At 26.8% G+C, this 17043-nt stretch overlaps 1 protein-coding gene across 1 annotated transcript; it reads left to right on the top strand.

Annotated features, from left to right (window-relative positions):
* The first annotated feature begins 7770 nt into the window (after positions 1-7770).
* On the top strand, positions 7771-9200 carry LOC119672847 (peritrophin-44-like). The gene is made up of 4 exons (XM_038083996.1): positions 7771-7815; positions 7874-8345; positions 8408-8474; positions 8540-9200. Exons 1-4 carry the CDS (start codon positions 7809-7811, stop codon positions 9014-9016), a joined length of 1023 nt encoding a protein of 340 aa, XP_037939924.1. The 5' UTR covers positions 7771-7808; the 3' UTR covers positions 9017-9200.
* The last annotated feature ends 7843 nt before the right edge of the window (positions 9201-17043 follow it).

Here is a 17043-nt window from a genome sequence, read left to right as displayed (position 1 = left end):
TTAAAAAATTTCTAAATTTATTATAAAATTATTAAAAGCTTTAAAAGAAAATATTTAAAATGTATTATTAACTAAACTTTCGACTAATAAATTATATATAATAACTTTAACAAATTTGGGTGTATTTTTAAATTTATAAAAATTTATTATTTTAGAAATTTCTTTTACTAAAGCCAAGATTGTGTAAATTTATTTTATTTCACTAAATTGCGTTAAACATATTTATTATATTATATATATGTGTAAATATATTATATATTGAATTGTTAGTAATGAATTATTGGCGTTTATGATTGGTAAATCTGGATTCAATATAGATTTACTCTCGATCTGTTAGATTTTGCATCGAATTAAAGATTTTTAGAGTAATCTAACATTTTTTAGCCATATTAGCAGACATTTATATTTTTCACAAATACATATATAGTATATAGAATCAAATTATACTTTATCTGTTAATTAAATATAAAACAGCTATTAATTTCTGGTTAATCTTGCTACTCTGCCAAAATATCTACAGTGTTTTAAATTACTCTCGAGTGTTATACATTTTGCCCTAGATTTACTTATCATAAATGAAAATGCATTAAAAGAGCAACTCGATTAAAAAAAATTTCCGTAGATTCACTAATCGAAGATGTCATATCTTATAAATTCTATTCTATTCTATTGACAATTATAAATATAAACATGTATATATATATAAATATATACATATATATGTATTATATAAGACATATAGAATTAAATAAAGGAGATAATTTCTTGGTCCATAAAATATGGATAAGCGTATTAGGGTATATTTTTTTTATTAACCATATTTTCATCCTTCAGACTTTAATATACCAATTGTAACTTATTTGATAGTCTTATATTATAAACAAATAAACATTTAATGGATTTTGTTATATGAAAAATGTATAGTATATAGAATAAAAGATACTATTTTTTAGAAATATATGCTTTTTTTATTTAGTATGGTTATAATACAAACTGTATAAAGAATATTTGAAATTCATAATTTAAAAAAGATTCAAAATTATTGCTCTTAGACAAAATTTTAACAAAAAAATTCAATGAATATGATGGATCAAGTTCAGTATTGACATATTTTCAAATTATTTCTGTTGTGGAGGCCAACATTACAACTTCAGAGAATTCGTTTCGAATTCTTAAAAGAAAAGAAACGAATAAAAGTTTTGCTGCACCTATTAAAGACCCTATCTATATCAGTCTACGAAGAATGTATTAATATGTATCAATAAATATTTATTGAATTTTTTGTGTGATTCCTTCAATATTTTCGGGAACTAGGTACTGGTATTTTATCACCGTTTGTATTGGTGCAGTAGTGACAAATTGGGTCGTATTCTGAGGTAAAGAGTATTTTAATTGAAGTACTCTTACAATTTATATAAACTATATATAACAAATATAAATATATTTACATTGAAAGTAATCTTATGTGAGTTAATTTTAAGAGCTTTACTTAAATGTACTTTTTGCGCTTCGACTTCGAAACATACAAACTCAAATTATATATTTTCTAACCTTTCATGAATAGAACTTTCAGTTAATTTAACATCGCCATGAATTGGGAGGACAGCATTAAATATTTAGAAATCACGTTTGATAAGCGGTTCACTTGGCACAAGCACATACAAGTCAAAGGAAGTAGTTGCGCAAAAACACTGCAAGGCTTACAACCACTTTTCAAACATAACAACCTTAGCGCGAAGAACAGAAACCTGATGTACAGCCAGATAATTAGACCAGCACTAATTTATGGGTGTGTCGCGTATAGCAAAGCCGCCGACTCTACTATCCAGAAGCTACAAGTTGCTCAAAGTCAGGCTCTCCGAAGGCTCTTAAAAGTATCATAGTACATCCACACGAATGACATGCTAAGAGACCTTAAAATAAATCCAATCAAAAAACATATAAGGGACAGTGCTCTGAAGCTGTATGCGAAAACTGACAGGCTGCCCTACTTAGCACTATCTAATCCCAGAGTAATCACTAACCGCACGGGGCGGTACGCAGATCTAAGATCAATCATTGAATAATCACGAAAATTATGAGGAATATTCAAATTAGTCAATGAGATGGTTAGGACTCTGCAGAAACTCTCCAGCTATCAAAAAGTAAAAGTGCCCAGATGCACTAACTCAGAAAAGGCACAACATTACATTACATTATTAAATCAACACAAATATATATCAAAATTGTATTGTTTAAATTATATTATATTATAAATATACGTTCTACTTTCTAGAGCGCACAATCAAAATATGCCATAGCACCCATTCTAGGTCAAAAAAAATTCTTTCCGAAAATTATTTTGGTTTAGATATTAATCAAGTACCCTCAGATGAACAATTGAACATTTGTACTGACTTTTGTAAATATACTAAAGGCATCAAATTAGCTAATTTAGCAATAAGATATAATTATGTGTATTTTCAAATAACATCGATAAGATTTAAGCAACTCACCAAAACCTATTTTTATTTTGAGTTCTCAAGTGGCAGTTTAATAACATATTATAAACAACCTCATTAAAAAATATAACAATAAATATTATTACAAGTATAATATACAAAAAAGCCGCTATAATATACTATAATATAAAGTAATAAAGTCTTAAAAATTAATTAGGTCTTCTCAATAAATTTTATTACAATGGAGCTTATATGTGAGTGGGCAACTTTTTTATAGCTCAAAACGTCACAATATATAATAGACGAGCAGGACTGTCAAATATAATGCTGTGAATGATAAATTTCGATATTACTGATATTATTATTAATTATTGATATTACTAAAATTATAGGCAATTATATTTAAATAAATAAATGAATTCTATTAGTTTATAAGGTAATAAACTAAAATTTCATAAGTTCGTATATATTACATATTATTGTATAATATATACGATATATTATATTATATATTTAACAGTATGTAGGCACAACAAAAACTATTAAAAAAACATTGTTCACAAACTGGTGAAAAATCTTCAGGAAAACAGATGTAAGTATACTCTTAGTATTACTGGAGCAAGAGGTAAGTGAAAATTTACCCAAGAAGCTAACAAGAGATCCAGAAAGAAACAAAAACCCGTATGTAAGTTCACTAGGCTGATCTAATTTAATAGTTAAAAAATGCTTAAAATACTGGTATTGGTAATAAAAAGATATTAGCCTAAATTTTTTCTTTCAGAGTTGCAAAAAAACAGCATTAAGTCTGATTGAAACAAATTGGCATCACTATTAAAATTTCTTAAGTGCTTATTCTTGCCATATGTTTCCTGTCGTGTTGTGTATAATATGAAATATAAAAATTATGAATACTAAAAAAAAATTAATTTAAATAAAAGAAAATAAAATGAATATTAGAAGGGCAATGGTAAGCATTTCTATCTTATATATTTAAATTAATTTTTTTATTCATGTATTTGAATTGATTGATAAATGAAGTGCTCACATGATTTTAATAGAATTTAACGGAATTTTGCAATAAATTTTCAGTGAAGTTTCCCAATAGACTGATTTTTGAATTTGGCTGCACTGAAACTGAAACTTATGATGTAAAATTTTTTGCTAGTAAAACCTAACTCTGAAGATTTTAGGAGCATTTTTGTTGTTGCTTCATATGTTTTCTTTCATAAATTTTTTCTTCTTCTCTGAAAAAAAAATTACTACTATTATTCAAATATCTAGAGATTGTTTATATATTATCACGATATTGAACCGAAACAATATAAACAATATTACTTTCCTACATTTACAACCACAAAGCTTAATAATCTAGCATTACGCTTTGTATATAGTTCATTAGCTTTTATCAACATCTCAGTGGATGAATTAATTTAAGGGATCTTAAATTGTTCCCGAAAAAAAAAGGAATTAAGTTTGCAATTATGTTAGCAATCAAAAAATTAAATACGAACTATTAAACTAACAGCTGTTTTCAAAAAGAACTGACGGTGGATAGTAGGCAGTCTTTCAAACTGGAAGCTGTATGATTAGAAATTTTTGGATCTAACAATTTGTCACTATTACCCCGCTTCTTTTCGAATGTTGAGTTCTTGTTATAGGCTATAAAAATTCGTATTCGGTAAAGTATCTACCAAAAATAAGCTTTATTTAAATTGTTGAATTATTTTTGGAACAAATTTGTGGACTACTTTTGAAATCCATCAAAACTACTAAATCGCATTAGTACATAATAATTAGTATACATTAATATATGGTAGTACATATGGTTTGAAACGAGTATTAAAAACGAAAATTATACAAAATATTTACATATAATTAATATTGTATAGAGCTTTGAATATTACTCTTCTAATTAATAGAACTCTGTAAAAAATTATAAAATCATGTAAAATAGTTTTTTCAGTTAATAATATTTTTAATGTTCTCAATAGGCTTTTAAATCAATTTTATTTTTTAAAACAAAACACTGATGGTGACTATTGAAGATGATTGAAATATTGAACTTTTTGACAAATAAAATTAAAAATAAAACAATATATATTAAATAAAATAAAATAAAATTTATAATTTAATAGAACTGTGTTTTGTTTTAAATAATAATTAAATTGACCTAATAACCAAAAACGAAAAATGTAAATTAAAATTAAAATAACATTTTCATCATTAAAATACAAATTTTTTAAAAATTAAATTTTTTTTCTTATATTATCTTACTATATTGATGTATATGCAAATTAAAGTTTTAATTTATTATTTATTTATTTATTTTTCAAATAATAACGTCTTTAAACACATTTATAAAAAAGAAGTACTAAAATAATATAATATTTTTTATTAAATTTCGTTATTATTATATTGTATTAAAAATTTCATTAAATTATATAAAATAATTTAAAATATATTAATAACTTTAAGCACTTAAAGTATAAAGTGGTTAAATAATTTATTCAATATCTTACTATTAATTTTGTTTTTAAACAAAAACCTGAAAATGATTATAGAAGATAGGCGAAATATTGGTTTAAATAAAATTTTTTTTAAATCTAATTTATTTCTTATAAAATTGTATTATTTAACTATTGATCAATTAGCCTGTTTAAAAACAAAGTTATTATTAAAAAATGGTGATCATTAAAACAATAAGATTTTTTTTAGTATTATTAAATTGCCCAAATTTATATAAAAATGCTGTTTTATTAATGTGGCTTTAGGCATATATATTAAATTAAAAAAAGAATTTTCTTATATTATAATATCACGACTTTTATTATTTTTTAAGATGAAAATAGTCAAAATATCAATGTAAAATAAAATTATCAAGAAATATATGTATATAAATTTGTATAATCATTTATGTACATAACATAATATTTATTTGAAAAAAAATTATTAGAAAAAAAATAAAAATGATTTTTTTATACATTTTTATTCCGGCTGTAGGTCTCTTCTTGTTAAATAATAAAACTTTAATATTTTTTTTTGGAGTACAATATAGACGATAGAACAAAGGAGGACGTTTATGCATTTTTAATAATAGTAACTTATAATGATGATGACTCTCAAGTAGAATCGAAATCTAGATTTTAATAAAAAATATTAAAGTTTTATTATTTAACAAGAATAAAAATATATAAAAATATCATTTTAACAAAAAGGTCCGAAAACAAATTTAAAAAATCTTAAAATAAATAAATATTTTTACAATATAATTAAAAATAATTTTTAATTTTATTTTATTCCTTAATTTTTTTTATTTTATAACATTTTTTTATTTTATTTCATTTATTCTTTAAACAGAATTGTTTTTAAGTACATAAAGAAAATAAAATAAAATTTGTTTAATATTCCGTTATTATTATATTATCATCAAAACTTATTATTAATAATATTGCTATTATATTTATGTATTTATTTATTTTTTTTTTTATAATATTTTGCATTTATTTGAATCAAAAGAATGTTTTTATTTTTTTTTTTATTTACTGAAAGTTATAAGAGCGATTTTTAAATCAATTTTTAAAGTTTTTTTCGTTAATTTGAAGAAAATTTTTTGTATTTTGTTATTATTAAATAAAATGTTTGCAACCATTAAAATATTTTTGTCAAATTGTATTACCATATAGTATCTAATATACCTTATATTAAAATTAAAATGTTTTTTTGTGTATGTATATACTATATATTTTTTTTATTTTAATTTAAAGTTTATGTAGCAAAATTATTTATTTATTTTGTATTTAATATTAATTATAAATACTATTCATTATTTTTAAATTTAAATTAAAAAATTTTTTCGTGTTAATATTTTCGATATTATTTAAATTTTTATTGAATTATGTTTTTAATATTGCTGTATATTTTTTTTTGTTTTTGAAATATATTTTAATAAAGTGATCAAGTAATTTTTTAAGTTCTTTTGTTAATAGGAAGAATATTTTTTGTATTATGTTATTATTATAAAATATATTTTTTACCAGTTTGTATTATGTTATTTAATATATGTTATATTCACATATGATATATATGATATAATAAAATATGCTTTACTTGTATATTTTGTGTATATTTTATTTTTTTGTTTTTTATTTTAGATTTTATGTAGTCGAATTATTTATTTATTTTGTATTAATTATTAATTAAAAATACTTTTTATTACTTTTAAAATTAATTTAAAAAATTTTTTTGTTTCAATAATATTTTCGATATTATTCAAATTGTAATTAAATTGAATTATGTTTTTAATATTGCTGTATTTTTTATTTTATATTTTTTATTTTTTTTAAATATATTTTAATAAAGTGATCAAGTAATTTTTTAAATTCTTTTATTAATAGGAAGCAAATGTTTTGTGTTATTTTGTTAATTTAAAATATATTTTTTTCAGTTTATATTATGTTATTTAATATATGTTATATTAATATATGAAATTCTTTACTCGTATATTTTATTATTTTTATTTTTAATTTTTTTTTTAATTTAAAGTTTATATAGCAGACTGTTTAATTATTTTTTTGTATTTAATATTAATATAAATACTATATTCTATTTCTAAAATTGCTTTTAAATATTTTTTTATCTTAATAATAATTTCGATGTTATATTAGTTTTAATTAAGTTTTTAATATTACTGCCTTTTTTAAATATATTTTTATTTTCTTATTTATTTAATATTTAAGTAAATGTTTAACACAACCTTTTCATTTCACTGCCACAAGAACACTGCACAATTGATCACTACGAGACATACAATTTCTATAAAAAAAAATATATAGTATTATTTGCTTAAATGAACTTCGAAGCCTGCTCAGCTCCGTGATAAACTGCCATTTTGGTCTGAGCAAAACATTCCTTTGTGAAGGCAACGTATAAATCAATCCATTCAAGCTATTTAAAAATGTGCTATTTATAATAGAAAATTTTTATCAAAGTTGTCCACCTACCAAATCTTATATATGTGTTTACTTACTTCGTTTAGAACTGACTGCCATTAACGAAATACGATTCATTTCGAACGTAGATCATTAGACGGATTTCGAATTTGACAATCTAATCTCTTCGGTAAATTAACTATTCGAATTAATAATGCCTAAATATCTTGAAGAACATATAATTAAGACTAATATAAATCATTCGAAGTTGATACAGCACAATACATATGTAAATATATACAATAAAAATATTATATGCATATACCAAAGTATTCTCAGATATCATACATATATAATCTGTGAATTTAAGCTATATAAGCCATTCTAAAGTCAAGCAATATTTCAGTTGTTATTTAATAGCAAGTGAATTCAAAATAAAATGAAATGTAGGCTCTGTTTGCATTTCTATAATTTAAAAATAATTAACCTAGTTCAATTTTATAGTAACCCTACCTGTACTGACCATTGTGGCAGTTATTTTCTGTGTCACTTTTGACGGCAGTAATCAAGCAGAAACGTTTTTGGGAGGCAATGATATATGCAGGTTGTTGGCTGATGGTGCCAAACTACGTAAGCCAGGCTACTGCGACACTGGCATAGAATGTCAAAATGGCACTAGTGTTGATGTGATCACTTGTAGTGGAACAACACCTTATTATGATCGCCAAACTGCCGCCTGTGCCAAGTCAACATCTGACTCATATTGCAGTGCACCCTGTAAGCTAACCTCTTCAACTTATGTAGTTGATCCGAAAAATTGTCAAGGTTGGTACCAATGCAGTGGTACTAAGGTTGTAAAGCAGGGTTATTGTCCCGATGGTATGGTTTTGGATCAAAAAAATCAACAATGTGACTATGCTGACCAAGTGTCATGTACAGCTGAATATGAATTTTGCGACCTTATTCCATCAAATACGTAAGTAAACATTAATATAACTATTTTTAATAAAATCAAATTATTAAATTTTTTTTAAATAGTCCATTCAGAGATGAAGACAGTTGTAACGAATATTTTACTTGTCCCACAAAAGGCACAGAAACAACGGTTGGTACTAGTTAAATTTTTATTATGTGTAAACTATAGTAATAATAATTTTTATTTCCTAACAGTCCGTCACATGCGATGATGGTACATATTATGTCGCTGAATTAGCTGATTGCATACCTAAAGCCCAAGTAGATTGTGCACAACATCCTTATCCAAATCAAGTTTGTGGGAATTCTAAAATTGCTTTGCGTAATCGTTTTGTTAGTGATGGTGCTACTTGTCGTGGTTATTTCTATTGTCAAGATCTTGGAGTCGGAGTACCAGATGAGAATCCGATATGGGGACAATGCCCTGAAAATTTATTTTTTGAACCAAACGAAGAAGCTTGTATGGCTCGTACTTACATCAAATGTGAAGAAGATCGATGTGATGGACGTGGGAATGGACTTGCACTCAGCGAAACATATGGTTGTCAGTACTATTTGCAATGTCAAAACAATTATACATTATCTGAAGAATATTGTGGAGCTAAATTATATTTCAACGAAGATACTCAATCCTGCACATCTGTGAATATGAAATACCCAGTCTGCATGTAAACGTATGAATATGAGAAATCATGTTTTAAATTTGCATAAAAAATATTAAAAATTAGAGAACAGTACTTGAGGTTTATTAATTTCATTTATAATTAATTATTTTGCAACAAATGTTTTAATATTCTCTTTACTAAATTTATATTATCAACATGGAGTGTAAATATTTCACCTGTGATATTATCATTACGACAAAGGAAATTGTATTTTATAGTAAAATATTAATTTTCCATTACTTCATTTATTATCACTTAATAATAAGAACACTTATTATTTATTTATAAGATTTTTGTATTTTATAATTGTTATAAAATATAAATAAAATATTTAAATCTATATTTTTCTTATAATTTTATATTAATTTTATACAAATATAAAATCATATTTAATCCAAGAAGTATTTAATTTAATTCATTAATTGCAATATTATTGCAATATATTATATTAATTTAACTAATCGTTTTACCTCTCTAATTCATCAATTACGATTAAATTAAATTATTTCTGAGTGGAATCCAATATTTCTTCAGGACTATCCGGGGGTACAGAGGTAACGTATTGAATTTGTCGAATTTTTGTTAACTATACAATGCAGTAGGTACTTTTGGAACTACTATCAAAACTTTTGTGTGTACTCCAAATTTCTTCAATGTATTGTGTTTGTTTCGATGTCAATGATACTTTCTTTGGTGGATTCAGTTTGATCTTCAGTTCTGACCTTAAGCCTTACTTAATACTTTCAACCAAGCGCGAACGCGTATCTCTGTGTAGTAATTTCAGTTCCGAGAACTCTTTAAGTTAGAATTGGAGAATAAGTACAATATATGATTATTAGTACTCCTTGTGTTTATAGTTGTAAATTTAATGGTAACTATTTATCTAATTAAAATAGTGTTTTCAATAAATGAAGTTTAAATTCTTGTCTAAAGCTGAACATTTCCGAAATATTTTCTTATGTATATAATACATGAGAAGCCTTCATATTCCAAACCTTTGGCTCTCTGAAACAAATTTCTAATGCGATTAAAACATTAAATTTTTGGTTCCTGATTATCTTCTGACAGTCAAATTGATTACTTTGGACTTATTTGTATATGAAACTCGTAAACACATATTATGTTACCAGTTAAGATTTCTTTTATGTATGATATGGTGTGAGATAATATATCCGAAAGTATGTTGTCATACTAAATGCAAATTAAGACCAAGGAATTAAAGCGCACTTAGCGCTCTCTGACAATCATTAAAAAAATCAAATTTCATGCCATCTATTTTTATCTTAATACCTTTATATTCAAATAATTAAATTAGTTAGCATTTTATAATTATTGTGAATTATTGTGTTAAACAAATTTTTTTAGACTAGTAGGAAGAAACATTATGTTTATTGAAATCTCTATATTATTATTATGAAGGGATATAACACTGTGACCGTATGATCTATTGTGTACATTTAATGGACTTTAAAAGACTTTCTGAGCCTTATTTGCCACAAAATAAATTAAGTATATATCAAATTCTTAATGTTTTAAGACATCGTCGGGTAAAATATATTTACCCTAAAGATGTTTTCGTTTGGTATTAAAGTAGATTAGCTTTCTGGTGGGTGCTTCGGCCTTTCAGGTGACAGTTTAAGCCATAATTAGAATTCCTGTTATGACTCTAAAGTTGTTCTGATATTTCAACAATTCTCATATCAATATAAGAAGTAATGTAGTAATTACAAATATTTATTAATAATGTTTCTACATCGATATGAAAATATGGTTTAGTTTTCATATAAAAAGCACTACTGTATATATAATAAATATTATATTATATTATATATATTATGTACTATATGCATATTATATGTGATTTAGCATCTTCTGACGCTAACTTTGCCACTAACGTTTCTAGACTATTGTGGTTCTTACTTCATACATATTGCAACAATATATGGGGTTGGAAAATGTGTTTATCAGCTTGTGATAATAAGCTAGAGTACATTCTTATTATATATGTAAGGATTTGCGAGAGTCGGTTCAAACAGCTTTAAATGGAATGCAGTAACAACGTTTGCAACTCAAATTATGTGGCACCTACGACTTTGTGAACAGGAAAGAAGAACAGCTGCTGTGATGGAACTAAAACGACTATGAATGCAAATATACAGTCTGAAAAATATAGTTAATTAAAATGACGAAAAAAAACTGACGTTTGACCTTCGTGCTCTGGATGGCCTCTTGGCGAAATACTAAATCGATATTCCCGAGAGGGCTAACCGTTGGAATCGGGGGGATTTTAATGCGTTGAAGTCTCACACTGACTGAGCTTTCAATTGCTTTACACTTCATTAAAAAAAAAAAACAAAAAAAAGAAGATAAAGTAGGTTATACATCGATAACACTTTTTGCCAAAAAAACTTGGCAAGGATTTCAAATAGTATGATTTTAATGTGTCGATCTTTTTTTTCTGTTTGAAAGAAAATTTTGATATTAACATCTAAGTACATTGATTTTTAAAACAATTTTTTGGTACTAGCATTTAGACATGCTAAGAATATAATAGTGAAATTTTAATATTGGGCACGCGCTTGCAAAAAAGTTGGCCATCACAGTCTTAAACTGACTAAATATACCAATAAACATCATACCACATTCGGCATATATGGATGGGTCATACGATTTTTAACTGGAGCTGAAAGCTACTACCGTCATTCCAAGAAATCAGAAATCTTCGTGGTTAACTCACGAACTGCGTTTTAGAAGCTCATTAATATTATCTGATGACGTACGATTCTTAAGTCTTCCATTATTGGCTAAAAAAACTTTTACACAACACATTTGATTAGACCTCAAATCAAATTATAATTAACTATATGGAACACTGTTGAGATATAAATTTGAGTTTGTTTTGATTACCCCAATATACCAAATTCAAATTGCATTTCAATTATTACCAAATTTCATTTTCGAGGTGCTTTTTACAACAATTTCAAGAATTTCATATCTGTATTAATATCTAATGTCTGCTGCATAAATTATAGTGCTTTTATGCCATATCATAAATAATTATTGCAATAAAATATCAATAATCGTAAAAAGATAACTTATAGTATTGCGTTTAAGTTCAAAGCGCTATTAATAAAATAATAAATATTATTTATAATAGCACTAACAAGTTTTATATATTACAAAAGTTTTAAATAAGGACATTTTCTATTTCACTAATTATAACACACTTAGGGCCAGTTTTACAATGCACACTTAAGTAGCAATTAAATTAAGTGAAATATGAGATTTTTAAGCACTTAAGTGTTGATAGGTTTTACAATGGAAAAACTAAATAAATTTAAAATAAAAATTATTTTTTCTATTTATGTTCACGTTATATATGAAATTGTTGTTGTTTTTCATTTTACTCAAAAATTTGACTTTGAACCACTCTGAAAAAAACAGTAATAGTTTAAAACTGTTAATTATGATTTAACTGTCTGAAGAACATACCTTCACGATCATGACCAGGAAGTGCCTGAAAATGATGTGTTCATTTGTCACATGACAGTCAGCATAACATTCTTGTTTGTTCCAAAATAGAGAAAATTTTGGAATTGAGTAACAGTTTTTGCAATAACTGGTCTAGATACAGAAATCCTCGAAGTGGCCTGTCTGTCTGGCCTGCCTGTCTGCTTAGCATGGCCTCTGTGGTACGACTATTATTGTTTTGTTACAACACCTGCATATTATTGTATAAAATTGACTTCCATTTGCAAGAAAATGTTTAGTTTTAAATATTCGAATCATAGGCAAGATTTATGGGAGAAAATGTTACTGAAATAATGAGGCACTAACATAAAATAAATCAAAATAAATCAAAAAAGTCATTTTGACGACTAAATCCAAGTGCAACTTCAGATGAACGAAAAAATACTGCACAGTTTGCCAGTGCAGTCCCTCTTAATGTAGATCAGCCGATCATCTAATCAACATTTGTATTATTATGCAGATTTCATGCAACACATTATCGTCACTTAAGTCACATTTTTCCTAACAACAAAGATAAACAGTTTAAGTACAAATATAAATGGCATAAAGTTTTAATAACGGCTCCTAATGCTTGTCGAAAAGAATTACGGCGTTATATTGTTTAAAGCGCTTTGCTTTAACTGCAGACTACTCTGTGCCACCAATTTCTTCACCAATTTAGAAGGGATTAAGTACTCAAATCAAAAGAAACATTTATCACTGTTTATTATCAGCAACAATTCAACAGTGGCGACGCCTAGTATATGTTATAAAACTGCTAGTATAATGAAAAAAAGTATCTTGGCATAAATGGTAAATCTTTGAGATAGAACCAGCGATCATGTACTTAAAACTACCAACAGATGCACAAGCAACGACACAACAGAGTGCGATTTAATAGCTTTAAATTGCTTTAGCATAAACTGAAATCAATTTGGCCTTACTTACCCACAACATCATTCAACAGGGACGTAACAGCGGTACATAGCCAGGCCAGGCAAAAGAATACATCTTTAACGTTAACTTAATACATCTCAAACTAAATAGCATCACTCTAGCTCAGCGCCACAATAGTTGTACCCAACGAACCCGCATCATGCCTTTACAAGTTATCGTTATAACATATCATCTTAACATCTTAACAATTGTTTACCACTTTAGGGAAATCTATAGAATATCGCAAGCTAATGTGTACCATACACGTCTATATCATCGTTTCACCGGTCTTGGCATTGGTGGAGAATTGAAGTGGCAAATATGCTGCGAAATACTATAAAATACTATTTGATAGTATTGCGAAATATTATCAAAGTCGGTAGCATGGGGAGTCAGAACTTCAGTCTATAGCTTAACAGTCTATAGCTTAACAGTTACATTCAAAAATTATAATAAATTTTTATATTTTGTTTATAATTATTATTTTATTATTAATTATTAATACACATTACGAGTATAGATTCATTATTTATTTATAATAAATATATAAAGTATTTATCTATACGACTATAAATAAATTATAACTGTGGAAGTTGCAGTCGAATCATGCCGATTTTAATAATGTATGTCAAAATAAATTGGACAGTTAAACAGAATTTCTTATAAAAAAACTGGTTATCTTATCTTCGAGTATTGTCAAATGCCCATCATCAATACCAAGTACTAAGGGTTGAACTCGTGCCTTGCCAAATTGGAAGCTCAGAGTCAGTGTTCATTATCGAACTAACCCAAAGCAGTATTGAATTGTATGTTTGAAATTGAAGTCTTGTAAATTTGGTGTGAAAGTTCATTAACAAATTAACTTGCGAAATCATAAACCAGCTGCAGAATAATTGAGTGAATTAATTATAGTATTTTTAATTGTAAAATTTCTATCCGTTTTTATTTCAATAAGAAATTTAATCAACTGCTGTAGGTAGTGAACTTCACTGTAGATAGTGAAAACATAACATAAAATTGATCTTCACTTGTGGGTAACAGAACTAGGAATTAATATGGAAGGCTCTATCAAAGAACATCGATCGCTCATTAATGTGATCAAGAGGGATCAAAACCAATTCAGAAAAGATAATTTCATCGATTTTAAAATTACGGGCGGCCTGCTTGGCCTAATGTGATTTATGTAACTTTTAAGAAATAGTAAATCTACTGTATTTTATAGAAAATATCTGATGTTCGAAAACTATATATATATTCAATATATATATTTCCGAAGAGTAATATTGTACTTGTAATAAATTATACATAAGGAAATGGAAATAAGGAAATGTTGTTATTCTAAACTGACCTATTAAAACAACTGCTGGTGACTGGGCGAAAAATAATCAAGAAAAAGCGAATACTTTCTGCGAGCACTTATCCAACGTTTTTGCTTTGGGAAATAGCCATAGCAACAATTTGGGTTTGGATAACGTACAGTTCTCATCAACATCTAATGAGATTCCCAGCATATCGGAATAAAAGTCAATCAATTTATTAATACTGAACTAAAACTAAGAAAATCACCTGGATTTAACCTAATTACTTCTGAGATACTGAGGTAGCTATCCATCAAAAATATCTGAAAGCTTACGGAAATTCTCAATGTTATTCTACGGCTTAAATACATTCCGATAATGTGGAAAATGTCAGAAGTGATAATGATAATTAAGCTAGACAAGCCTGCTAATGAAGTTACGTCATATCGACTTATATCGTTACGTCTAACGATGTCCACGTTGCTAGAAAAATTGATATTAAAAAGACTTTATCCGATTATATCTGAAAATGATGTTATACCTAATCACAAGTTTGGATTCAGGAAACACCATTCGACCATAGACCAAATCCATCGAATAACAAATATCATAGATAATACATTCAAAAGTAAGAAGGTATGCTCAATTGTATTTCTTGAGGTGTCGTATGCCTTTGATAAGGTGTGGCGCAAAGGTTTGCTCCACAAAATTTAGCGTCTCCTCCCAATGGAATACATAACTCTGTCTCATTCGTATCTCTTTGAAAGACACTTCAGAATTAAAGATAACGATGCTTTCTCGGATATATGTCCTATAAATACTGGCGTTCCTTAAGGTAGCATACTTGATCAGTTATTATATCTTTTATATGCCAGTGATACCCCGATACATGCCAACGAATGCAGATCTAGTTAAATATTACGCTGAAGCACATAAACAGAGACTTCAACACCATTTTAATGCAGAAGCATCATTCCTTTCTAATACAAAAGGACTAATATGTCGGCTTAAAGGAACTAAGTCGTTTGATTTGTCATTCTAATACATTAATCATTATAAATAAGATACAGTAAGATCCCGCTTAACGCTGTTTCGTTTAACGCTGTTTCGGTTTAACTCTCTTATATTTCAACCCGAACATTTAAGCAGATGTTAAAAAGAACAGATGGAGAAGAGAAGCAATCAATAAGAGAAAAACTACAATATCATGAATGCTGGAATGGAATGAATGAGATAGAAAGATCTTTTAAACGAGTATGAAACGACATTTGACCAGATTAAAGTGAAAGATGTTGGATGATATGGATGAAATAGTGGAAGAAATAGTAAAATTAGCGAAACAAACCGGTTTAAATGAGCTAAATGTGGAAAATACTGATAGCAGTGATTTCGAAAAAGAGCAAAAAAAAGGTCCTTGTAAAAAGGAGTTTAATCACTACAACTGAAAGTATGAACCAATTTGTTCAAAATGATCCAAAATTTTGACAGGAGTTCAAAATTAAGACGGGGTGTTATAGATGCCTTATCCACTTATCAACAACTTCTTACAGAACGCAAAAGGAAAACGCAAACTAGGCAGAAAATTGGAAACACAGTATAGACTGAATGATCTGACTGACTGATAATTTTTTTTGTTTTTATATAATATTCGTTTACATTGTTTTTGTTTCTGTAAGAAATAAATATTTGGTTTTATTATTATTAAGAAAAAACATAATTATTAAATTTAATGCATAAACAATTTTATCTTAACCTTCCCCTAACCCCATTATTTACATGTTAAGATAGCCTCGTTTAGTGCTGTTTCGCATTACGCTCTATTTTGATGGAACGTATCCTACGCGTTAAGCGGGGTCTTACTGTATTTTATTATAAATATTTAGATTAATGTCAGTAAGATATTTTATTATAAGCAATTAGATTAATGTCGACTATTATAAGTTCCCGCCATATCAATATTTCTAATTAGTTTAAGTAGTCTAGGTGCAATTTCAATAAAATAAAGTAAAAAAAATGTGGTTGATGTGTAGTAACTCCGCTATTTCCTGACAGATTGCATATCGGTTTAGTTGCAAAATTTTATCGACTTATTTATTGACTGACAGACCAGAGCATGGTGTATCTTTTTATTAATACATTGTGACCGAAAAGTTTTCGGAAATTCTCATTTAAAATTCGCGCGCTGTATATTTTTCGATATTTTAAGTTTATGTAGTTTGGCAGCACTGTCCTTAATTACTATGCCAAAAATGAGCGCGATCTGTCAGACAGTTCGTTTACGGCAGCTGTT

This window comes from Teleopsis dalmanni, chromosome 1 (assembly GCF_002237135.1).
Source record: "Teleopsis dalmanni isolate 2A chromosome 1, ASM223713v2, whole genome shotgun sequence".
In the NCBI taxonomy this organism is placed as follows: Eukaryota; Metazoa; Arthropoda; class Insecta; order Diptera; family Diopsidae; genus Teleopsis; species Teleopsis dalmanni.
The sequence above is the reverse complement of the archived record's forward strand: the minus strand, read 5'-3'. Positions and strand labels throughout refer to the sequence as shown.